General features: G+C 44.6%; 2 protein-coding genes across 2 annotated transcripts in view; both read left to right on the forward strand.

The window, feature by feature from the left end:
• LOC138846265 (leucine-rich repeat-containing protein 37A3-like) overlaps nt 1-15,658 on the forward strand; it is a 33,950-nt gene extending 18,292 nt beyond the window's left edge. Inside the window, exons 6-9 of the mRNA XM_070061598.1 lie at nt 2,421-2,492; nt 3,040-3,114; nt 11,028-11,146; nt 12,574-15,658. Coding sequence (XP_069917699.1) covers nt 2,421-2,492; nt 3,040-3,114; nt 11,028-11,146; nt 12,574-14,375 — 2,068 coding nt within the window. The 3' untranslated portion in view covers nt 14,376-15,658. The remainder of the gene's footprint in view (nt 1-2,420; nt 2,493-3,039; nt 3,115-11,027; nt 11,147-12,573) is intronic.
• A 787-nt stretch (nt 15,659-16,445) lies between these two features.
• LOC103347337 (leucine-rich repeat-containing protein 37A3) overlaps nt 16,446-25,896 on the forward strand; it is a 36,817-nt gene continuing 27,366 nt past the window's right edge. The window contains 3 exon segments of the mRNA XM_070061599.1: nt 16,446-19,252; nt 20,893-20,964; nt 24,487-24,558. Of these exon segments, the coding sequence (XP_069917700.1) occupies nt 16,446-19,252; nt 20,893-20,964; nt 24,487-24,558 (2,951 nt within the window).

The following is a 25,896-nucleotide window of genomic DNA, read 5'->3' on the forward strand; positions in this document are numbered from 1 at the left end:
AAATATTGCTAAGACATCAGTCTATTCCTAAAGCAGATGTTTCTTTTTTTTAACTTTTATTTAATAAATATACATTTCCAATGTACAACTTCTGGATTATAGTGGCTTTTTCCCCCCATAACCTCCCTCCCACCTGCAGTCATCCCATCTCCCATTCCCTTTCTCATCCCATTCTTCATCAAGATTCATTCTCAATTCTCTTTATATACAGAAGATCAACTTAGTATATACTAAGTAAAGATTTCAGCAGTTCGCACCCACACAGAAACACAAAGTATAAAGTATTGTTTGAGTACTAGTTATACCATTAATTCACATAGTACCACACATTAAGGACAGAGATCCTACATGGGGAGTAAGTGCACAGTGACTCCTGTTGTTGATTTAACAATTGACACTCTTATTTATGACGTCAGTTATCACCCGAGGCTCTTGTCATAAGCTGCCAAGCCTATTTTTAAGGCTACCACTGAGCTTGCCAGGGAGGAACTGTCTAGGGCAAGTTAAATACACAAAACCCACACAAATCTCACTATTCTTAGAGAAAGTCAGCCAATTTTCTTGAGTAAATGCCCCACAGGTGGCTGCAAGCCTTTGGTTAAATTTCCAGAATTATCAAAAACTTGATTCTGACCACTTTTACCATTTTGTTGTTCCCTTTATGAAGGGATACATTTTCAAATGTTCTCACTCCACTGTTTACATAGGTTTCCACTGATGTCACCTACAACATGCTTTTAAATCTCTAGTCTCAATGACTCTGAGCTAAATATCTAATCGTGGGATAAGATTAGGGAAAAGGAATAAAAAGAGAAACTAATTTTCATGAGCGCTATCCTGAGAAGGTTGATGAAATTTTCAAAGTACTTCTATATTTAGTCATCTCAAGCTTCAGATTAAAGTGACAAATATTTGGACCCTTTTCTGCACACATATTAGACACAGTCTGGGGCAGGACTGAGCTCCAGCTCCAGCTTTGCTTCTTACAAGTGCAGTGACCTACAACAAGTTACACAGCCTCTGTGACTCAGCACAATATATATCACAATAGGCTACTGGGGTACAATACCTATCACAGAGGTTACTGGGAACATCCAGTGTTGAATGCTGAACACAGATGCTTGGCAGCCCAATCAATATCATCTGTAAGAATTATTATTTTCACAGTCTGTAACAGTACAGTACGTTTTTGAGTAGAGTTAAACTAAAGGCAGTTTTTTTTACCTGTTTTTGTTTTTGTTTGCTTGCTTTAAAAACTTTAAAAATCTATTACAGCATTTAGGAATGAAATTTCCCACAACACGAATTTATTCATTGTATTGGTATGGAAACAAAATGTGATTTCTTTACTCAACAAATATTTATTAACCATGCAGTAAATTTCAGGCACTATGCCACACACAGGCATAACAAAGACAATAACATATGTTCCCTGCCCTCAAGGGGCTAACAGGCCAGGAGACTGACAGGCCAACACGCAACGTAACAAAGACTGTGATGTGATGTGATGCAATGTGACGTGATGTGATGTGATGATCAGTGTGATGTGATGTGACGTGATGATGTGATGTGATGTGATGTGATGTGATGTGATGTGATGTGACGTGATGATGTGGTGTGATGTGATGTGATGTGATGATGTGTGATGCGAAATGAGAACACCAGTGGAAGAACGTGACAAGAGTATGGCTTTGACGTGGGTTCTTTTTCCATCAACTAAATGAGTTAAGTCATGGCTTGTTTAAAATTTCTAAAGATGAAAGGCAAGCACCTTGAATTATGGAGAACACAGGATTAGTGTTTCCTACACAAAAAAGGGCTTCCCTATCAGTGTGGTCACTTCTATACATCTTTCTTTTTTAAGACACAGACAGCTCCCGTCCACTAGTTCACTTCCCAAATACCTGCAATGGCTCGGGCGAGGCTAGGCCAGGCCCAGGCTGAAGCTGGAAACCAGAAACCAGTCCACGTCTCCAAGTAGGCAGCAAAGAATCAACCAATTGAGCCATCACCACTGCCTCCCAGGGTCTGCATTAACAGGAAGTTGCAATTAGAAGCTGGAACTGGGAATCAAACCCAGGCATCTGATTTGAGACGTAGGTATCCCAATCTGGGTGTTAATTGCTAGGCAAAACACTGGCTCCACTTCTAATTAGGGCTTTTCACCTAAAAAGTTCTTTTGCATACTTTTTGTTTATTATGCATTTTTTTGTATCTTTTCTCTTTCTCTTCTCCATTCATCCTCTAAGAGACATAGGTAGTTCCCAAAGAACAAGTGCTTTTTGAATTCTAAGGGTGATTTATAAGTACACAGAAAGTAATTTTAAGCCTAAAATGTCTACACAAAAAAGAATATAATTTCTCATACAATCTTGTGCTTATTGAAAGGCCAATAACTTTAATTCCATTGCATTTTTCAGAAATCTCAATCGTAATCCTCTGAAAAACGTTGAAGATTCGTATCTTTTTAAACTGCCAGCATTAAAATATCTGTAAGTATTAAACTAATCCTTTTTTATTTTCATCAAACATTAAATATTTGAGATTGAGGCTAAAAAGTCATGATTTTAAATTAGGTTACTGAAAAAAAAATAGGTTACTGAAAAAAAGTTATTGACTGAGGCAAGAACTGAGAAAGAATTTATCATGGGAAAGACAGCTGGCAGAGGGAGACAGTGTTACATGCAAATACATGTTAGGAATACCATCTATCCCAAGCAAAGAGGTATAGATGTAAATTTTTTAAAGAAAAAAATAAGAATTAAAAGAGGTCAATGTAGTATAAAATGAAAAATAAGACAATGGCAGAAAAAGGTGTAGGTTCCACTCTTCAATGCCAAGGTCATTAATCTGATGATGCAAATAGTAAAGTCATTTCAACCAGGGCTTTCTGGAACTGTCTCCATGACAAACTCTTGAGCTGTCTTGCTTTATAGAGAAGCCAAAACTGATGTAACCACATCTTCCTGAAACAACCTTTTTAAAGACAGATCTTTTTATTGAGGTCCATACCATGAATGTTTGGGCTTTCTCCTTCAGAGACTTGGGAACAACACAAGTACCACTTACCACAGTTGAGAACATCCTCATGATGACTCTTCAATTGGAAAACCTGTAAGTTATCTTTTTCTTAGGTTTATTTCCATGTAAGTCTGTAGACTTGTTTTCTTAAGTCAGGCTTATGGAGGTATAATTTTTATGTATTTCAATTCACACTGTAAAGTTTGCTGAGTTTTGGCAAACACGTGGTTATGTAACCACCACCAAATTCCTGATGTAGAACATTTCTATCAACCCAAAAAGGTCCCTCATGGTCCTTTCCAATCAATCGTCTCCTCCCATCCCCAGACCCAGGCCCTGCAAACCACTCATCCTGTTTCTATTCTTGTAGTTTTTCCTTCCACAGTGTCTTATAAGCAAAATCATGTAGTAAGTGTAGCCTCTTGTGTCTGGCTCCTTTACTCAGCATAATCCTTTAGAGATTAAACTACTATTCATGTTGCTGCCTCTACCTATTGCTAAGTAATATTCCAATTGTGTAGTTACACCAGTTTATCCATTTCATCAGCTTATAGAACTGTGTTTTCCAACTTTTTGCAATTATAAATAAAGCCACTAACAGCACTCACATGGAGGTCTGTGAGTGGATATGTGTCTTCATTTCTTTGGTGTAAAGATCTAGGGGTAGGACAGTTCATTACCTACTAAGTGTATATTGAACTGTTTAACACACAGCTAAACTGTTTGCCAAGTAGCTGCTGCAGTCTGCACTCTCACCAACAATGTTCGAGAGTGGCAGTTGCAACATGTGTTGTCCCAGTCCTCAGATTTCAACTTTTTTAACAAACATTTAGAAACTGGACATTGTGGCACAGCATTAAGATACCACTTGGGGGGCCAGCACCATGGCTTACTTGGCTAATCCTCCACCTGTGGCACCGGCATCCCATATGGGCACCAGGTTCTAGTCCCAGCTGCTGCTCTTCCAATCTAGCTCTCTGCTGTGGCCCGGGAAGGCAGTGGAGGATGGCCCAAGTGCTTGGACCCTGCACCCGCATGGGAGACCAGGAGGAAGCACCTGGCTCCTGGCTTCAGTTCGGCGCAGCTCCGGCGGTAGCGGCCATTTGGGGGGTGATTGGGAGGTGAACCAATGGAAGGAAGACCTTTCTCTATGTCTCTCCCTCTCACTGTCTAACTCTACATGTCAAATAAATAAATAAATAAATAAATAAATAAATAAGATACCACTTGGGATGCCTACATCCCGTATCAGAGTGCCAAGTTTGAGTCCCAGCTACTCTGCTTCCAGCTAATGTGCACCCTGGGAGGTAGCCGATGGTAACTCAAGTATTCTGGTCTCTGCCACCCATGTAGGAGACCCACACATTGAGACCTATGTCCTTGGCATAGTCCTGGCCCAACCCTGGCTGTTATCAGCATTTGGGGAAGTGAACCAGCAGATGGAAGGTCAATCAATCAATCTCTTTCTTTCTCTCTCTCTCTCTCTCTCTCTCTCTCGTTCTTTCAAATAAGTTAAAAAATAAAACTTTTTTTAATGTAGCTCTTCTGCCAGTAGATAAATAGTGGAATCTCTATATGTTTTTTTAGTATTTAAAAATAGTTACTAGAGAGTCAATCAGTTCTCTCACCAAATGCCACCAAGACCAGCATTGGGCTGAAGCTGGAATTGACAGCTGGGAATTCAACCCAGATCTCCCATGTAGGTGGCAGGAACCCCAGTTACTCAACCAAAGAAAGGCAGAAGAACTATATTAGCAGGAAGCTGGAATCAGGAACCAGAGAGAAGAATCAAATGCAAGTGCTCAAATGCGGGACTCAGTCATCCTAACGCTGGCACCTTGGGTACACTCACTGCAGTTTAAACTTAGACTTCTCTAATAACTGACGATACTGTTGTGCAAATATCTTTACCAAGTGTCTATTCAAATCTGTTCCCATGTAGTAATTTGATGGTAATCTTAGGGAGTTTTAAGAGTGTTTTATATGCTCTGGGTATGAGTACTTTCTCTCAGATGTATGTTTAGTAAATATCTTCTCTCTGGTTGTGAGTTATCATTTCACTCTACTAAGTGTACCTTCTGAAGAGTAGAAGTTAATTTTTTTTTAATGTTGATGAGCCTATAGCAACTTTTATCTTGTATGGTTTGTCCTTTTATTGTGCCTTTCCTGAAAAAAATCTTTCAAATAACCCATTGTCTAATCTAAAGTTACAGAGATTTTCTCCTGTTTTCTTGTAGAAACTGTAGAGTTACATTTAGGTCCATGATCCTTTCTAGTTAATTTTCATGCAGAGTTTGAAGTATCTCAAGTTTTGAAGTTTTAAAAAGGATTTCCTTAGAGCCCTATTCTGACATTTTACCATAAACTCACTGCAACTTCCATTGTGACCTCCCCCCTGCCAATTGGACAAGCTAAACAGAAACTATGATAAGGCTAGTTGAGCGGACTCCACAAGATAAGAATGGGGAAAGGCCTCTCACAGCATACCCTGCCCTAATCACTTCTGTCAGATCACCTCCTTGACTAACGTTCCCACATCATCAAGTCCACTGGTTTCTGCTCTAGCCTCCTCTTCCTCAACCTTGGGCAGCATCTGCCACAGTGGATCCTCCCAGGTCAGTGAGAGGCCTTCCTCTCCAAAGAGTCAAAGCTCTCATCATCAACAAGCTTTCTCAGTTAGCCAAGGCTGTGGTGTTCTAGCTGCTTTTTTTCATACTTGACCATCAGTGGACAGGAAAAGTGCTAGCATTTTCTGGAGCCATGTGCAACCAAGGCTATAAAAACCTGAAAGCAATTGTTACACTGGAGTTCATTATTGGAAGTCCTCAGGAGTTTAGACAAAGCAGGCCAGCTCACTTGTGTCGTGACTCATAAGCGATGGTCCTTAATGCATTCTTAAAGACTTACTTATTTATTCGAAAGGCAGAAATACATGTAGGGTTTTTTTTTTTTTTTTTTTTTTTTTTTGCCAGAGTGTTTTGGCTTTCCATGCCTGTAATACTCTCATGGGCTTTTCAGCTAGATCCGTGTGCCTTAAGGGCTGATTCTGAGGCCAGAGTGCTGTTTAGGACATCTGCCATTCTATGGGTCTGCTGTGTATCTCACTTCCCATGCTGGATCGTTCTCTCCCTTTTTTATTCTATCAGCTAGTATTTGCAGACACTAGTCTTGTTTATGTGCTCCCTTTGGCTCTTAGTCCTATCATTATGATCAATTTGAACAGAAATTGATCACCGGAACTAGTGAGATGGCATTGGTACATGCCACCTTGATGGGATTGAATTGGAATCCCTTGTATGTTTCTATGTGGGTGCAAACTGTTGAAATCTTTACTTAATATATGCTAAACTGATCTTCTGTATATAAAGAGAATTGAAAATGAATCTTGATGTGAATGGAAGGGGGAGGGAGAGGGAAAGGGGAGGGTTGCGGGTGGGAGGGAAGTTATGGGGGGGGGGAGCCATTGTAATCCATAAGCTGTACTTTGGAAATTTATATTCATTAAATAAAAGTTAAAAAAAAGAAGAAAAAAGAAATGCAGAAATACAGAGAGAGAGAAAGATCTTCCATCTGCTGGTTCCTAGCTCAAAAGACCACAACAGCCAGGGCTTGGCCAGGCCAAAGTCAGGAGTCGGAGCTTATTCTGAATCATGTGGGAGCAGGAGCCCAAGCACTTGGACCATCCTCTGCTGCTTTCCCAAGTGCATTAGCAGGGAGCTGGACCAGAAGCGGAGCAGCTGGGACTTGAACCAGTGCCTATAAGGGATGCTGACACTGCAGGTGAAGGCTTAACCTGCTACAGCACAGCGCTGGCCCCTTTATTGCATATTAATGTGCAATGGTCTTTAATACTTAAATATTATCTAGTAAGAATAAGTTATACCTCAGGTCATTAGCAATTTCAAAAGATTTTCCAATATTTTTTAAAATTTTATTTATTTATTTGACAGATAAGAGTTATAGACAGTGAGAGAGAGACACAGAGAAAAAAGCCTTCCGATGGTTCACTCCCCAAATGGCCACAATGGCTGGAGCTGCACTGATCGAAGCCAGGAGCCAGGTGCTTCTTTCCAGTCTCCCATGCGGGTGCAGGGCCCAAGGACTTGGGCCATCTTCCACTGCTTTCCCAGGCCATAGCAGAGAGCTGGATCAAAAGCAGAGCAGCTGGCACTAGAACCAGCGCCCATATGAGATGCCGGTGCTGCAGGTGAAGGATTAACCTACTGCACCATGGTGCCGGCCCCAGATTTGCCAATATTTTTGAAAATAATGATTTGGGGCCCAGCGCTGTGGTATAGTGGGCTGTCTCCACCTGCGGTGCCAGCATCCCATATGGGCACCAGATCCAGTCCTGGCTTCTCCTTTTCTGATCCATCTCTCTGCTATGGCCTGGGAAAGCAGTAGATGACCTAAGTGCTTGAGCTTCTGCACCTGCATGGGAGACCCGGAAGAAGCTCCTGGCTCCTGGCTTCAGATTGGCCCAGCTCTGGCCATTGAGGCCATTTGGGACGTGAACCAGCTTAAGATGGAAGATCTTTGTCTCTGTCTCTCCCTTTCTGTGTTTGTAACTCTACCTCTCAAATAAATAAAAATCTTCTAAAAAATAAATATTTTATCACTGACATCATCCCTAGTGCATCCATTTTAGTAAGCAGCAAAACTACAACATTCTCTATGCAAGATGCAGTGTTCCTGCCAGAAATGGTCCCTAGTGGGGCTGGTGTTGTGGCATAAGGTGAAGTTGTCTGTGATGCTGGCATCCCATATGGGAGTGCCAGTTCAAGTCCCAGCTGCTCCACTTCCCATCCAGCTCCTTGCTAATGAACCTGGGAAAGCAGCACAGGATGACCAAAGTGCTTGACCCCCTGCCACCCAGGAGAGACCTGAATATAGTTCCTGGCTCCTGGCTCCTGGCTCCTGACTTCAACCCAGCCCAACCCCAGCTGCGGTGGCCATTTGGGGCATGAACCAGTGGCTGGAAGATTTATTCACGTTCATTCTTTCTCTCTCTCTCCCTCCCTCTCCCTCTCCCTCCACTCATTCTCTCTCTCTCCTGCACCCAACCATCACTCTGCCTTTCAAATAAATAAAACTTTTTAAAAAAAATCTTAGCCACTCAAAAAAATAAATGTTCCCTGGTGATTATATTCAGTATTGGTCTTAGAAGGATAAATTGAGGTGCATGCTGTAAAACAACTGATTTGAATGCCTCAAAAATCCCAATGCCATGAAACACTGCAAAAAAGGAACAGTTCTAAACTGAAGAAAATTAAAGAGCCATGAAAATAAAATGCAATGCCTGATTTAAAAGTAGCCAAGACATGTTTGGGACAACTGAGAGCACCTGCATGTGGACCACAATAGACGGTGATGTTAATGTTAAAGCTGACTGGGTGATAATAGTGTTGTGGATATGCAGGAGAATGCCTTTGTTCTTAGGAGACGCAGACTTCAGGTTTAGCAAGAAAAGGTCATCATATCTACAGCTCATTCTCAAATGGTTTGTCCAAGAAGTGCATAGAGACACACACGTGGAAAGTGAATGTGGCAAAATGTTAGCAACAGTTGAATCTAAGTGAGAGAACATGTAAACTCATGACACCAATCTTTCGGATATTTTTGTAGGCTTGAAAATTTTCAAAATACGAAGTTAGGGGTAGAAAGGACTTAACGAAAATTTCCTGTTAGAATTGAAGTCTAGTAAAACACTAGCTTAGCATTCTGAGTGCATTCTTTCTTTTTTTTTTGTTTTGTTTTGTTTTTAACTTTTATTTAATGAATATAAATTTCCAAAGTACGATTTATGGATTACAATGGCTTCCCCCCCATACCGTCCCTCCCACCCACAACCCTCCCCTTTCCCACTCCCTCTCCCCTTCCATTCACATCAAGATTCATTTTCGAATATCTTAATATACAGAAGATCAGCTTAGTATACATTAAGTAAGGATTTCAGCAGTTTGCTCCCACACAGAAACATAAAGTGAAAAATAATAGATGATTTTTTTAAATGATGATGAAATCAGATCAGACCTATTGTCATGTTTAATCCCAGTGAGAGTCAAGTTGGGAGTTGATAATTTCTTTTTTTTTTCTTTCTATATGAAGCTTTCCCTGGACCCAAAGAAGTAACATTAGTCATCTGTAACAACTCAACCATTGGTTATTCTATTGGTTAGAAAGAGCCTGGCCCACTACGTGTAACCTACCATAGTTTATCTATTCACCTATTTGTGAACACTTAGGTTGTTCCAATTTGGGGGTATTAGAAATGAAGCTGTTTGCACTTACCCCCCCTGTAGGAACTCTGTCCTTAATGAGCTGTACTATGAGAATTAACTGCAAAACTTGTTCTCAAACAGTACTTTTTATGTTGTGGGGTGGGGGGTTGGTGCAAAGTGTTGAAATCTTTACTTAGTATAGAGTTGCTCTTTTGTATATAAAGTCAATCAAAAGTGAATCTTAATGAAGAATGGGATGGGAGAGGGAGTAGGAGGTAGGACGGGAGTGGGGGTGGGAGGGCAGGTATGGAGGAAAAAACACTATATTCCTAAAGTTGTACCTATGAAATTGGCATTCATTACATAAAAGCTTTAAAAAATAAAACAAATAAAAATTAAACTGTTTACGATGGCAGGCATTTGGTGCAGCCGTTAAGCCACTACCTGGGATACTCCAATCCCACATCAGAATGCCTGGATCCAAGTCCCGGCTCTGCTCCACCCTAGCTTCCTGCTAACATGTACCCTGGAAGGCAGTGGGTGATGCCCCAAGGACTTGAGTTCTTGCTCCTCACATGGAAAACCAAACTAGTTTCTGAGCTCCTGGCTTTGGCCTGGCCCAGCCCTGCATGTCGCAGACATTTGGGGAGTAAACTACCTAATGAAAACATGTGGTCGGCACCGTGGCTCAATAGGCTAATCTTCCGCCTTGCGGCGCTGGCACACTGGGTTCTAGTCCCGGTCGGGGCGCCAGATTCTGTCCCGGTTGCCCCTCTTCCAGGCCAGCTCTCTGGTATGGCCCGGGAGTGCAGTGGAGGATGGCCCAAGTCCTTGGGCCCTGCACCCGCATGGGAGACCAGGAAAAGCACCTGGCTTCTGGCTTTGGATCAGCGCGATGCGCCGGCCACGGCGGCCATTGGAGGGTGAACCAATGGCAAAAGGAAGACCTTTCTCTCTGTTTCTGTCTCTCACTGTCCACTCTGCCTGTCAAAAAGAAAAAAAAAAGAAAAGATGTGTTTGTGTGTGTTTCTCTCTCTTCCTTCCACAGAAACTTTCGAAATGATAAATTTGAAAAAAAAAATATAATGAAAATAGACTGACAGTTTCTTAAAAACACACACCTACCATAAGTTGCAGCCTTTCCATTTCTGGGTATTTAGGGAAGCACCACCTGACACATCCCAGGGCACTCCCTGGCAGGAAACAGGGATCAGAAATGGAGCCAGGCACTCCAGAAGGGGATGTGCTTGTCCCAAGCAGCATCTTCATGGCTGGGCTAAACACCTGCCTGGTCAAATTACTTTCACTCACCCATCAGTGAGCAAGTGTTCCTTTTTCTCCACATCTTTTCCAACAATTACTGCAGTCAGTCATTTTTCTGGGACCAGAGTAGTTTCTAATAGTGAACACTTCCAACAGGGATGGAGAAGAGTACTCCAGAGGTTGGGGGAAGTCCTCCTGTGCACTCCCAACCCACAATGAGACTTGTGAACTGGAAGGAGACACCCCTGAGTCAAACGACAGATCCATGGTGCCCAATGCTCACCCTGTTGACTTTATTTTGGATACACCACACCCACTTCCATGCCTATGCCTCCTTGGGCCACCTCTCCCTCCTTCCTTTATTCTCATATTCAAGACCAACAATTGGCCACCAGGCTCCTACCCAAATGCCCTGGCCACACACATACCTCAAGAACGCCTTTGCTGGCACCTTGGCTCACCTGTTTGACCCACCCAAGGAACCCCTTTACAGGTAACTTAATTCTCTGTCTCTATTCATAGGATCTTACCCAGCCATATGGCCTGCTGCCTCTGCCAATTTAAACATACTATCGAGGTTGTCTGCAACACCGTCAAGCTTCACTGTGACAATGAATGCCTGCCAAATACGACACATTGCCGTGAGTCGGAACTTCCTGAGGATCTTTTTTTAATATTTATTTGTTTTAAATTTCTTATTTTAAAATTTTAGGGTCAAGTTTAAAGTAACAATGTAATTAATTGCTGAATTTTTATTCATTCATTCAGATTTAAACTCCCTAAATTGCTACACTGCTCCCTTGCTGAAAGTCAGGTTTGCAATCACCGCTATGTAATTTAATAACATAGTTACCGCTATGTAATTTACATATGCACAAAGGATCATGGAAAAGAGGTGGAAGGGGAAGGAAGCAATGTTGGGAACCACACACGTGGTGTTCTGTGCTCTTGGGTGCTTTGCTTTTCAATGATAACTCATTTGCACACAGTCTATAAACTGGTTTTCTACGTGTTGGGCCTCAAGGGCCCTCTGTCTTATAGAACAGGTCTACACTGCTCACCGCGGTTGTTTGTTTTTGCACTTGTATAAAAGAGTACAAGTGATGCTGTTTTATTTGGAGCCGGGGAGTTTCTGGTTCCATAACCAGAAATGGCTGCCTGGCTCCTCTGATGGAGTCGGAAGGCTCCTCCATGCACTTGTAGACTGTCCAACTCTGAACCTGCTCTGAGTCTCACGCTTTTCTATCCACAGAACACTCGGGTAATTTTAAGTATCCTTCTGTAGATGAGGGTTATTACCACTGATGTCGTGACTTCCAAAATGTGACCGCTTTCTTCCTTAGACAGCTTGAATTCGGATCTCAGTCAGGGATCTGAGGCATTAGCACAGTGATAACTGTATACCCATCTACACAGTGTTGCTCACCTTCCAGACCAGTTTCCTACCAATTATATTATTCCCTTCGTCTCAAGAGGTGAGAAGGACAAGCATTGTTAATCTCCCTTTACAAGGGTGGGAAAGAACACACTGAGGTGAGGAGCAAGGCCCCTTGGCTTGACCATCTCTGCCCTCGCTCCCCTTACATGCCTATCTTTTGCCATGGACACCTGTGATGGCAGCAAGAACATAGGGCCACAGGGAGGGAGGGAGGGAGGGAGGAAGCCTTGGGCTCCCTCAGCATGAGGCAGGACTGTGGAATGATGTGGCTGAGAAGCAGGGGCAGAGCCACAGAAGGGGCAGCTGGGTGGGGCCATTTGTCCTCCAGCCTTATTCTAAGCCTGGAGTGGTTGGTCATTGGAAACCAATGAAATAATACTGATCATAGTTACTGCTTTTTAACACTGCGAACTCTTCTGAATGCCACTCTCAAAAATATCTTTTTCTCCTTTATTGTTGCCATTTCATAGGTTTGAGTTTGGTTTTACTTTTCTCTCTAAAGTCTCAATGGTACCCCAAATATTGGATTTGACTCCTAATTTAATTGATCAGAGTGTAGGGCTGTGGACTGACATAAAGCTGTCCCATCAGTCTTCCGTACCAAAAAGCAGTCTCTTCTTTTTTTGACAGTTGAAGAAGCATCTATAGGGAACCCAAAGGGGGCATTCATGAAGATATTGCAAGCCCGGAAGAACAACACCAGCAAGCAGCTGACTATTGAGCCAGGGAACCCAGTATCAGAGAGAAACAGTGTGGACTTCCCAGGCCATATGAGTGAACAGCGGGACTTCAACAATGAAAGTGACATTATTAGTGCACTGAATTACATATTGCCTTATTTCTCAGAGGAAATTCTACAAAATGTAGAATCAACATTATTACCATTCATTACACTGCTTTTTTCAAATGTGCAAGATAGAGATAAGTCCCTGAGCTACGTGAAAACCCACATAAGGAGGCCCTCTCATCCTTACAGAAATAAGTTGAGAAAGCTCTATTTTCTACAGAATTTGTTAGATGAAGAAATTCAAGAAAAAATCGATGAGGTTAAGAAGGAAGAAAAGGCCATGCTTATGCAGCCTATCCTGTTAGGTCCTCAATTTAACCCTCAAATCCTCCAAAAGAAATCAGAAACTGCCCCGTCACAGGAGAACAGCCTGGCAACCATGCCAAGTGTGGGGTACAGGCTGCAGAGAGTGAAAAAAGTCATCAAGGGGCCAAAGGGCTTACGGGAAAGGCACCTCCAGGAGATGAGGAAGAGCCTCGGGAGGAGACGGGGCACCTGGCCCTTTGCGGAGAGCATTGGGGGAAGAAGGCTTGGGAGAGCAGGCTCCAGGGAGCTGAAGGAGCTTCAAGTGGCTCAGAGGCCCAGGCAGGTGGCCGGAAACTCCTTGCACACGGAGCCCTTGCTCACAAAGGAACGTGAGGCTGCAGCCTCCTCTTTCCTGAAGAAACACATCCTGGGCAGGCCTTCTACCTCCCCTGCAAAATCTCTCTCTGAGATCAACAACAAAGGAAAAGACTTAACCTACACCATTTTTGTCTTAGAAGATGCCAATGCTAGAGCTAAAAATAAGGCGGCAGGGAAACCAATCTGGCATTCCAGACAAAATTACCGCTTTCACAAAACTCGCTCTCACCTGGTCCTCCGAACCCCCAAGGCCAAACTGAGTCGGAAGTTCAGAAGGAAAAATTCCCTCAACAGGCTGACGGCTGGGAAGAGGCCTCCGTTCCCTGCACTGCGGAGTCTCATAAACTCCCCCTCCGGAGAGGCTTTCTCATCCCCTGGAGGCCTGCATTCTCAGGGGAGTCCTCCTCTGAGAGAACCTTCTATAGAAGACACTAGGGAGGAAAACCATTCCGGAGGTCGTGTTTTTGAAGAAAACGTTTTGCCAGAAAACACCACTGCACATGAAGAAACGCTCCCTGGCGACAAAATGCACACAGATCCTTCAGCTACAGATTCTGCTGGGACCGAGTTCGACCTAATGCCGACTGTGGACCAAACCAAGGAAACACAGTGGGAATACCCCAGCGAGGGCACTGAAGCCCCCACCACGCCCGCAGGCTTCACCTACCCCGTGATGCTGTCCCAGGGGCAACAGTTTGAAATTCAGCTGAATCCGCAGCTACAGTCCCTCATCCCCAACACGGACATGAAAAAGCTCATTTCTCACGTCATCCGCACTCTGAAAATGGACTGCTCTGAGGCCCAGGTGCAACTGCCCTGTGCCAAGCTCACCTCCAAAACAGGCATCCTGATGAAGCTCCTCAGTGAGCAGCAGGAAGAAAAGATAGCCAAGGAAGAATGGGACGCAGAGCAGTGGAGGACCGAGACCTATATCAATGAGAGTACAGAAGCCCCGAGTGGACAGAAAGAGCAGGAGTCGAGTAAGGTGAGGACAGGAGACCTGCACTTTCCCATCACTTAGGAGACCCCACGCGGGAAGACCAGGGGCTCCCAGTCCAGATCCCTTGGCTCTCTGAGCCCTGGTCTTCCCACTCCTTGAATGTCCCACCTGAATCGCCTGACTCGCTCACACCCATGGCAGACCCTGGCGGCTTTGATGACCTGGGGTCTTCTGCTCCCTCCCGGGTGCTGACCTCGCCTCAAGAGTCCACTGTGAGTTTGCTTCCTTTTTCTGGAACTGCCCCCAGAGCCAGAACAGCTTGCTGTTCCAAAGCAGTATTTCAATAGGCTGACTCGACAACAGAGGCTACCAGAGGCGATTCCCGTGCTAGACGGGGATCAGGATCAGCCTCCGGCTCTGCCTCCTCGACTGGAAGGAAATGCTCACCAGTCATTGGAAGCACTCGTTCCGCCTCTAGACAGTCTTCACAAGGAAACAAGTTGATTGTTTCACCCCTGACCCCCAAGAAAGATCTAGCTCGGCGTCAACGGCTTCCTAAGGTTGTTGTTGGAACTCCAGACAAAGCGGCCAAGCTTCAGGGTCAAAATCAAGTTTTGCTGGCTGACTATGGGGTCTATCCTGGTGGTTTTCCTACAGAATCCCAGGAGAACCCAGGAGAACCTGCACAGCCCTCTGAGCAGGCTGAACCATCTCAATTCCTGATGGAAGGCCAGACTCAAAATCCAGAGACTCAGGAGCCCATCCAATCCTCCTCTGCACAGCAAGAAGAACAAGCTCCGCCTCCACAGCCCGTTGAACCAGATGAACTTTCTTCACCCCAGCAAGAGGGCCCAGGTGCAGACCTGCAGCAGCCCGAGGAAGAAGCATCTCCGTTGCAGCAGGAGGCCCCCGCTCAGAATCCATTTGCTACTGCAGAAGTAGTAGGTCAGGCATCAGTGTATCATGATCCTAACACTCCATCCTCACCTCAGATTGTAGCTCTCCAAGCAAACTTCCCCAGCGTCACACTGAAACCTGCAGACACGGAGCTGACAGAAGCCTCAGGGGCAGGTGAGGAAGTTCAGTCTACTCCAAGCACGGAGCAGGCTCCAGCTCAGCCTCTGGGGCATCCTGAGGGAGTGGGACTCCCCTCAGCCCAACAAGAGGCCCCAGTGCAGACTCCGGACTTCCCTGGGAGGGTGGAATCTTGGACTCAAGAGGGTCTAGCTCAGACCTCAGATCTCCCTGAGGAGACTGGACCTTTCTCTACCCAAAACGATGCCACAGCTCAGCCCTCAGAGTATGCTGAGGAAGTCAGCCCATCTGTAGCCCAGCAGGGGGCCCCAGCTCAGCCTCCAGGCCTGCCTGTGAACACTGAATATTCCTCCAGCAATCAGGAGCAGCCTGCTCAGCCTTCTGAGTCTCCTGAGATCGAACCTTCTAGAAGCCAACTGGAAGCCCCGGAGAAGCCTTCGGCACTCCCTGTGGAAGTCAAATCTCCAGTACAGCAAGATCCCCGAGCTCAAGCGCTAGAATCTCCTGAAGAGAATATCATAGCTCAGACTCCACAGATTCAGAAGGGGATGGACTGGTCTCCAGATCAGAATCAAGTTCACCGTTATAACCTGCCCAACGTGACCATCAAGCCTGCAGATGTGGCGCTGACCATAACTCCGGAGCCTACCATGGAGCGGGACTCTTCTCCAGCGCAGCAGGAGGGCTCTGCTCAGACTCCGGGCCCTCCTGTGGAGACAGAACCCTATATCAGTGAGCAGGAGCAACCAATGCGGCCCTCTGAGTCTTCTGAGGGGGTTGAATCTTCTGGAAAGAAGACAGAAGTCCCAGCCCAGCTTCCAAGTCCTCACACAGTGACCATTTTACCTCCAGGTCACCATCAAGTTCAGCAGTACGACTTGCCCAATGTGACTACTAAACCTCCAGACCTGCAGCTGACCCTAACACCAAAACCTGCAGCACGGCCGGCACCGCGGCTCACTAGGCTAATCCTCCGCCTTGCAGCACCGGCACACCGGGTTCTAGTCCCGGTTGGGGCACCGGATTCTGTCCCGGTTGCCCCTCTTCCAGGCCAGCTCTCTGCTGTGGCCAGGGAGTGCAGTGGAGGATGGCCCAGGTGCTTGGGCCCTGCACCCCATGGGAGACCAGGAAAAGCACCTGGCTCCTGGCTCCTGCCATCGGATCAGTGTGGTGCGCCGGCCGCAGCGCGCCGGCCGCGGCGGCCATTGGAGGGTGAACCAACGGCAAAGGAAGACCTTTCTCTCTGTCTCTCTCTCTCACTGTCCACTCTGCCTGTCAAAAAAAAAAAAAAAAAAAAAAAAAAAAAAAACAAACCCTGCAGAAGTGGAAACATTTCCAGTCAGCCACGAGGTCACAACAACTCAGGCCTCAGTCCCAGCTCTGCCTCCAACGCCTCTTGAAGAGGTTGAACCACTGCCAATTCAATCTCCAGAAGTTATGCAGGATGAGAAACCCTCTATGACCCAGCAGGAGGAAACAGCTGAAATTTTACAGGCCCCCGAAGAGGCTGCACCTTCTCCAATCCATCAGGAAGCCCAAGCTCACGCCTCAGTGTTCCCTACGGAGCATGAGCCTTTGAAAGACCAGGAGGCAGACACAGCTCAGCAGCCAAAGCCCCCAGAAGAGGATGAGCACTCCCCACTTCCAGGGGTCCCAGCTCAGCCTGAACAACTGAAGGAACCTTCACCAAGCCAGCAGGGGATTTCCGTTCCACCTCTAGAGCGCCCCGTGAGTGCTTACCAATTACCACTCCAACAGGGAAACACAAACCAGCCTTCAGATATCTTCCCAGAGATGAGTGATGCTATTCCAATGAATATGACATTTTCACCTCATATTCCAGAAGAAATACTCAGAACTCAGCATTTAAGGATGTCTAAAACCAAACCAAAACATGTGGATATTGACCTTACCAGAACCCTAAAGCCCACTCCAGAAGTTTATCCTTACTGGAGTCAGCAGGAAGGACCTGCCCAGCCTACAGTTCCCACCAAGCAAGTTGAATTTTCTCCAACCCAGCTTGGGCCTCCTCTTGCCAAGCCTCCAGCACTGCCTGAAAAGATGGAACTTTCTCCAGCTGAGCCTCTAGAGCCCCTCAAGAATGCAGAACAAGCTCCAGTGCAAAATGTAGCCCCAGCCAAGCCACAAGACTTCCCTGACACTCAATCATCTGTAACCCAGCAGGAGCTTCAAACTCAGCAACCAAACCTGACCAAAGTCACAGGTCAACCTTTGGATGTGGAACTCACCATAACTACACAACCTGGAATGGAAGGCGGACTTTCTCCAATCATGCAGGAGGCCCCAGTTCAGCTTCCAGGGCCATCTAAGGAAGGTATAGCTCAACCCCCAGGATATCAGGGGGTGACAGTTCCAACACCAGCTCAGGATCAAGCTCCGTTTCCAAAATCACCCCGCATCACATTTCAACCTTTTGATCTGGCACTTACAATAACTCCACAGCCCATTACAGAGGCTGAACTTGCCACAAATGTGCAGGAGACTCCACCTAAAGAAACTGTAGCTCAGCCACCAGTGCATCATGAGGGTCAAAATCAACCTCCACTATCACCCAGTGTCACAAATCAACCTTTAGACCTGGCACTTACCATTACTACAGAACCTACTACAGAGGCTGAGCATCCTGCAGACCTGAGCAAGACTACAGCTCCATCTCCAAACCTGACTCCAGTCACAACTCAACATCTGGACCTGGGACTTACCATAACTCCAGAAACCAGCAGTATGGTGACTGAACCCTCTACAGACATGCAGGAGACCTCCAGTCAACCTCCCATGGAGGGTGTAACCCAATCTCCAATACATCAAGAGGTGACAGTTCCAACACTGGGTCATAATCAAGCTCAATATCCAACATTGCCTCACATCACAGTTCAGCCTTTGGACACAGTGCTTACCATAAATGCAAAGCGTACCAGGAAGGCTGAACATTCTACAGCCCTGAAGAAGACTAAAGTACCTCCCGTGCTCCATGAGGAGGTACTTTCACAACCAGACCAGGTTCAGGCTCAGCATCCAACCCTGACAGAAGTCACAGTTCAACCTTTTGATGTAGAACTTACCCTAACTCCAGAATCCATTGTGGAGGGTGAACCACTCCCAACCATGCAGGAGACTTCAGGGCAGCCTCCAGGGCCACATAATGAAGTGGTCTATCAGCCTCCAGTTTATTATGAGATGGTAGTTCCAAAACCAAGTCAAGATCAAACTCCGCATCCAATGTCACCCAGTGGCACAGCTGAACCTTCGAAGTTAGAGTCAACCATAACTCAGGTACCCACTACACAGGATGAACATTCTACAGCCTTCAAGTCTATATCTCCTCCTCCTTATCCAATGTACCCTGAGGTGACATTTTCACCTCCAGTCCAGATTCAGACTCAGTATACAAACCTGCCTCAAGTCACAGTCAAGCCTCTGGACCTGGAAATTACCCAAACTCCACAACGTACTACAGAGGCTACACCTTCTACTACCATGCAAATGACCCTAACTCAGTCTACAGAGCCACTAAAGGAGCTCATAACTCAGTCCCCAGGGGACAATGAGATGACAGTTCCAACAGCAGGTCAGCATCAAGCTCAGCACCCAACATCACCCAGTGTCATAGCTCAGCCTTCCAAGATGGAGCTAACCATAACTCTGGTACCCACTGCAAAAGCTGGCCATTCTCCATCCCTGAAGAAGACTACAGATCTACATCCAGGCCAGGTTCAGACTCAGCACTCAACCCTAACTGAAGTCACAGATCAACCCCTGAATGCGGCTGCCACCATAAATGTCTGTGAGCTCTGCACCTGCAAAGATGAGACACTTTCGTGCACTGGCCTCAGCCCAGTGCAGAAGCTTCACAGAGTTCCTGTACCAGAGCCCAACAGCTACAATGGCACCTTCAGCATATTGTAAGAATCTCCCTTCCTCATGGTTCCCTACAGCCTGCCTGTCTCAGCAGCTTTTACCCAAGATCTTCTGAGCCCTCCTCAAGTCCCCACCTTATGTTGACTGTGTGTGTGTGTATGTGTGTGTTTTGGCAGACAGAGTAGGACAGTGAGAGACAGAGAGAAAGGTCTTCCTTTTTCCGTTGGTTCACCCCCAAGTGGCCACTTTGCTTGTGAGCTTTCCTGATCCTCCTTCTCTTATTCTCTTCTGTCTCTTCTACAGTCTCATGTGATTGCCCTTACTGCTTTTCCTGATTCATTATTTATTGACATTCACCATGTTATTACCTCATTGCTTTAATCCCACTCTTCAACACAGCCCTCATCCCGACTTATTAGAGATGATACAACAGATTTAAGGATAGATTCTGGAGCCAGGTTGCCTGGCTTTGAACACAGGTCTCCCAGTGATTAGCTTTGTGACTTTGGACAAGTTATTTAGCTTGGATTCAATATCCTCATCTGTAAAGCTGGCTTAAAGAATTGTGTGATGGATTGTAACAGAAAATAAAAATGCATGACTCCACAGTCTTTCCCTGGATGACAGCGAGAATGATGGTGGTCTATAAGGCAGAAGCACAGCAGTCAGAAAGAAGAGCCCGTTAGTGGGAGATGTGTTCAGTGTTAGGCACTTTTTATTGATGAGCATAAAGTAACCCGAGAGGACATATCCACCAGGCAGGTGAGCATACAGGTATCTGTTTTATTGCTGCTCCTGCTTCCAGGAAAATGTGTACCTAAAACAAATAGGTTCATTGTTGCTGAGGAGTGAGGACAGAGTTAAAGCTAAGCACTCACAGCAATTCAAAGTTGAAGCTAAATATAAGTCATTTAACAGCTTCTTGTAAACAAGTATCGATTATGAGCACCTTTCCACTTTTTAAAAAGTGCACAGAATGTAGGATAAAATGTGAAAGTATGAACCCCCACACACCCTCATCATCCCCTGGTCCTCACTCTATTACCTGTAACCCAGGTGTGCGTCTTTCCTTCCAACCTCCTCTCTTTTTTTTTTTCCTATGGAGGTAATGCTTGGCTCCTGGCTCAGTGATCGGCACTTTTACCCTATGCTGTATTCCAAAAGGCTTTCCACATCAGCACATTAGTCCCTCTGATTTTAAATTGTCTGTATCCATTCAGTACTTGGAAAGATTTCAGCAGAGGGCGCTTGGCCAAAGCACTAGTATACCTGCATAGGTTTTCATTATTCTTATTGGTGACAATACATTTTGCCCATTTTTTCTTGAATAATTTATCCTTTTCTCACTGATTTATAGAAGTCAGTGTAGACACCTGAGTTATTTTGGTGAAAATACTTAATATTCAAAGTGATTGACTGTCTTTACTGTCAAAGAGACTGGACAGAGACGAAGTTAAGCTTCTGAGAGGATGCTTCATTGTTTATGTCAGTGGCCCCTCATTATTTATTGAGTGAGCAAACTGGGAAGCAGAGAGCTACGGAACATAAAAGCACTGGTATTTATTAGAAAGCTGATAATATTTCTGTATTTCAATACTCCCCCATGAGGGTGCCATGATTTTTTTCCTCATTCTGTTCATTCTTTTCCAACCCATTCAAGGATGTGAACTGTGTTCCTTTACAGAAATTTCCAAGGAAACTCGATTTCTTTCATTGATGAAAATGTATGGAAAGCATACCGCTGGGCTGAGACACTGTGAGTACACGCTCCCAAACATGAATACACAAAACTAACTGCATTGTAAGAGCTTTCTTGTTCTACTATTTTGAGGTCAGTATGTCAGAAAAAGTATTCCCTCTCCATGTCACAATCAACATCTGTTGATTATAATTCTATGGTTGTTTTAACAAGGCACAGAATTTGAAATAAGAAACTACTTCTATTTATTTGCATTTTATCAGTAATACCATTACATTCTTAGTAGATAAAAAGTGATAGGGATAGTGAAGACCTTCATTGTGTCCTAACTCCCTACCTATGAGGTAATAATTACTGCTCTGAGTTTGGCATATATCCTTCCAAAAAATTACCTACAAACATATTTACATAGAGCATAATAGTTGTGTTGTGTGGTTTCTTTCTTTTTTTAACCTAAATAGTAACATCCTGCAACTTGGTTCTTTCACTTCATGGTTTCTTCTGGATTTCTTTCCCTCCTAGTACTCAGTCAGTTACCCTATTCATTTAACTCCTGCATGATATTCTATAGTATGGATGGCCATTTCACAGTTTACTTAATAATCCCTCTATTGATGGATTTTCGATTATGTCCACTTCTCATGTATTGCTGCAAGGAAAATCCTTGTGCACACTTGTGAACATGGACAAGCATTTTGCAAAATAGAAGTCTAGAAAGAAAATGGGGCAGCTAGCATTGTGGCATAGTGGGAAAAGCCTCCACCAGCCATGCCAGCATCCCATATGGGCGCTGGTTTGAGTCCTGGCTGCTCCACTTCTGATCCAGATCTCTGATATGGCCTGGGAAAGCAGTGGAAGATGGCCCAAGTGCTTGGGACCCCGCACCCATGTGGGAGACCTTGAAGAAGCTCCTGGCTCCTGGCTCCTGGCTTCGGATCAGCACAGCTCTGGCCATTGTGGCCAACTGGGGAGTGAGCCAGTGGATTGAAGACCTCTCTCTCTCTCTCTGCCTCTCTCTCTCTCTCTCTGCCTCTCCTTCTCTCTGTGTGTAACTTGACTTTCAAATAAATAAATAAATCTCAAAAAAAAAAAGAATGAAAATGGATGAAGACTACGGAAATAGGAAATTTTAATTGCCCTCAGAAAAGCTGTGCACACTTACTTACACTCCAGCTAACAGAATATAAGAACATTCATTTCCCTTCATCCTTTTTAAAAAGATGTATTTGTTTACTTGAACTATGGGAGTGGGGGGAGGGGGAGATGGAGCGAGAGCAAATGAGAGAGTGAGAGAAAGAGAGAATCTTCCATCCACTGCTTTATTCCCCAAATGCCCAAAACAGCCATGGCTGGGCCAGGCCAAAGCTAAGATCTAATACTTGATTCTGGGTCTCCCACAGGGATGACGAGGAATCAAGCACTTGGGCCATCATCTGCTGCCTCCTAGGTGCACTAGCAGGCATCTGGCTCAGAAGCAGAGGGCCCAAGACTTTAACCAGGCTCTCCAATATGGAATTTACGCTTCTCAAGTGACGGCTTAGCCTGCTATGCCCCAACACTGACTCTTCCCTTCACCTTTTCACCTCGGGATGCTCTTTGTCTTTTTGCTAATGTGACTGGCAAATAAAAGGGTTCCCAGCTGAATCTGGATTTCTCTGATTACTCATAAATTTAAATGTCTTTATATACTTATTGAACATCTATGTTTCGTTGAGGTTTTGTCCACTGTCCATTTGTTGAATTATCTTTTCCTTACTGATTTTTGAAAGGAATCAGTTTAGACTCCCAATTTTGGGGGAAAATACTTAACATTCAAAGTAATTAACTAAAAATAAAAATCTATCATGTCACCTAGGCCAGTGAACTAGAAATTTTGAAGTGCTGAGTGTAACATAATAAAAAAAAGGAATTAATTGACATTTTTCACGACAGTTTGCGTGTTATATCACTGGGACAACTTGTACAGACATCATAAATTATTTCTGAATACAAACAAGACATATAACAGACAAAGGAGAAGGGTTATGATCACTTTAAGATAAATTTTCCCAGGGCCTGTGCAGTGCTGCAGTAGTGCAGTGGGCTAAGCTGCTACTTGCGGCGCTGGTATCCTGTACGGGCACCAGTTCTAGTCCCAGCTGCTCCACTTTAAATCCAACTCTCTGCTATGGCCTGAGAATGCAGTAGAGGATGGCCCAAGCACTTAGGTCTGTGCACCCATGTAGGAGACCCCAAAGAGGCTCATGGATCCTGGCTCCTGGCTTCCAATTGGCCCAGCTACAGCCATTGCAGCCATTTGGGGAGTGAACCAGTGGAGAGAAGACCTTTCTGTCTCTCCTTCTCTCCATCTGTAATTATAACTCTGAAACAAATAAATAAAATCTTTTTTAAAAAAGATAAAAGTTTCCCCTTAGCCTACTATCTCATTTCTGATGGGAAAATGCTAGAATCAGGCAGTTGTGACTTTTAATTTATGATGTTTCTTAAATGCAATACACACAGTTTGTATATATTTTGGTTATGCTTCATTTAAAGATGTCCCAAACTTGTAAGAAAAATCAAAGTCAGGGCTGGCACTGTGGCATAGCAGGTAAAGCCACCACCCACAGTGCCAGCATCCCATATGGGTGCCGGTTCGAGTCTCAGCTGCTCCACTTCCGATCCAGCTCTTTGCTATGGCCTGGGAAAGCAGTGGAAGATGGCCCAAGTCCTTGGGCCCCTGCACCCACATGGGAAGACCTGGAGGAAGCTCCTGGCTCCTCATTAGCACAGCTCCAGCCTTTGTGGCCAATTGGGGAGTGAACCAGCGGATGGAAGACCTTCCTCTCCCCTCTCCCCTCTCCCTTCTCCCCTCTCCTTCTCTCTGTGTGTAACTCTGACTTTCAAATAAATAAATAAATCTTTGGAAAAAGGAAAAATCAGAGTCATCTGACACAAAAGTAAATAACACTAGTTTCCTCTGAAGAGTGAAGACAGGAGTTGGAAAGGCTAAGGGATAAAGGGAAGGGGAAGAAAATTTAATTTTTCTTATTTGAGAGGCAAAGGCAGCATGCTATCATACACTGTTCACTCCCCAGATGCCTGTAGTGGTGAGACTGGGTCAGTCAAACTCAGGAACCTCAAACTCAGTCTTGTTCTCCTACATAGATGGCAGGGATTTAAATACTCAGCCATCATTACTGCCTCCCTGGTCAACCTTAACTTGTAGCCCCGGCATACCTCAAACATGGGGCTTCGGTAGTAGGGCTTGGGGAAAAAACAGAAGGAAATGGCAGTTCTGCCAATCTTGGTGCCTCCCAGTGTTAGGTTCTAACAGGGACATTGTGACCTACAGAGCAGACATTACATTTATGATTTGGTGGGAAGGACGGATAGGTGTATAGAGATGGACAAAAAAGGGAGAGTGGGAAAAATGGTTTAAATTAAAATACAACAGACATTGCCACCCTAGAAGTAAATTAGAATCTGGGTATTTAAACAGCACCATTACCAAAGTTTCCTCTACATACAGAGTTAGTCCTATGAAGCAAACAGCTGCAGTTGTCATTTTGATTCAGAAGTACCTCTTTCATTTTCCAGAATCCTCAGTGAAAATGACTTGACTGAATTACATAAGGACTCATTTGAAGGCCTGCTGTCCCTCCAACACTTGTAAGTCAGTTAATCATACTTATTTATGAGATTTTAGTTACATTATCTAGAAAACAAATATGGGTCCCAGCTGGATAATCTCCAAGGTTTCTTCTGGAAGTCTACACTGTAGGGTCTCATATCTCTAACATGGAATACCTACTATGTGCTTTGTGGTTTTTTTTTTTTTGACAGGCAGAGTGGACAGTGAGAGAGAGAGAGAGAGACAGAGAGCAAGGTCTTCCTTTGCCATTGGTTCACCCTCCAATGGCCGCCGCGGCCAGTGCGCTGCGGCCAGAGCACCGCGCTGATCCGATGGCAGGAGCCAGGTGCTTCTCCTGGTCTCCCATGGGGTGCAGGGCTCAAGTACCTGGGCCATCCTCCACTGCACTCCCTGGCCACAGCAGAGATGGCCTGGAGGAGGGGCAACCAGGACAGAATCCGGCGCCCAGGCCAGGACTAGAACCCGGTGTGCCGGCGCCGCAAGGCGGAGGATTAGCCTAGTGAGCCGCGGATTATATTTGTATTTAATTTACAAGCAATGGATGAAATTGGATCCAAGGTCTGTCTTCATACAGGTCCTAAGTTAAGAATGAGTTTTATATTTATAAAGGACTGTAAAGAGAAACAAAGAAACAAGAAAATACAACAGAGACAATATGTGGCCGACCAAGTCTCAAACATTTATCATCTGGCCTTTACAAACAAGGTTTGAACAAGTTGGTTTAATACAACAAAGGGAAGAAAACATAAACCAACAACATTAATTTGAATGCCATCAACTGAAAGTTGTTAGATGATCTAATCTTGAATAAGTTAACCTTTAGCCATTAAGTGACTTGCTAAACAGGTAAATTATATAAACAATATTATCAAGAATACTAAGCTACCAAGAGAACAGATTTGGCATTAATGATTTCCATTAAGGAACTATTATACCCATGTTGGAAATAGATAATTAAAACAATAGCTACATAGTATTGGGAAGTGTACATCATTAATCCTTATTAGGCTAATTACTGGGCCTCTTCAGCAAATAGATTCTTGTCTCAAAAGTACAAGGCTTAAGGAACATAGCATGTGATACTCACAACACTCCTTTGAATGATGATCAGAACTTCTAGGCCATACGGGGACAACCACATCTGCATGGTTCCTCTTGAGCACCTTTCCCATCTGGGCTCCGGAACCTTGCAAACATGGTTTGGAGAAAAACAAATGAGACTACTGCTGGTAGAATAGGCCCTTCATTGTTTCTGCTGGAAAATCCTTTGTAGCCTAATTAGTTTATGCTAGCATATGTATTCACTTCATTTTCAAAATGCCAATCAATTGTCTAAAGCTGAAAGAGAAAGCCAA

Source organism: Oryctolagus cuniculus, chromosome 17 (genome assembly GCF_964237555.1).
Source record: "Oryctolagus cuniculus chromosome 17, mOryCun1.1, whole genome shotgun sequence".
Lineage (NCBI taxonomy): Eukaryota > Metazoa > Chordata > Mammalia > Lagomorpha > Leporidae > Oryctolagus > Oryctolagus cuniculus.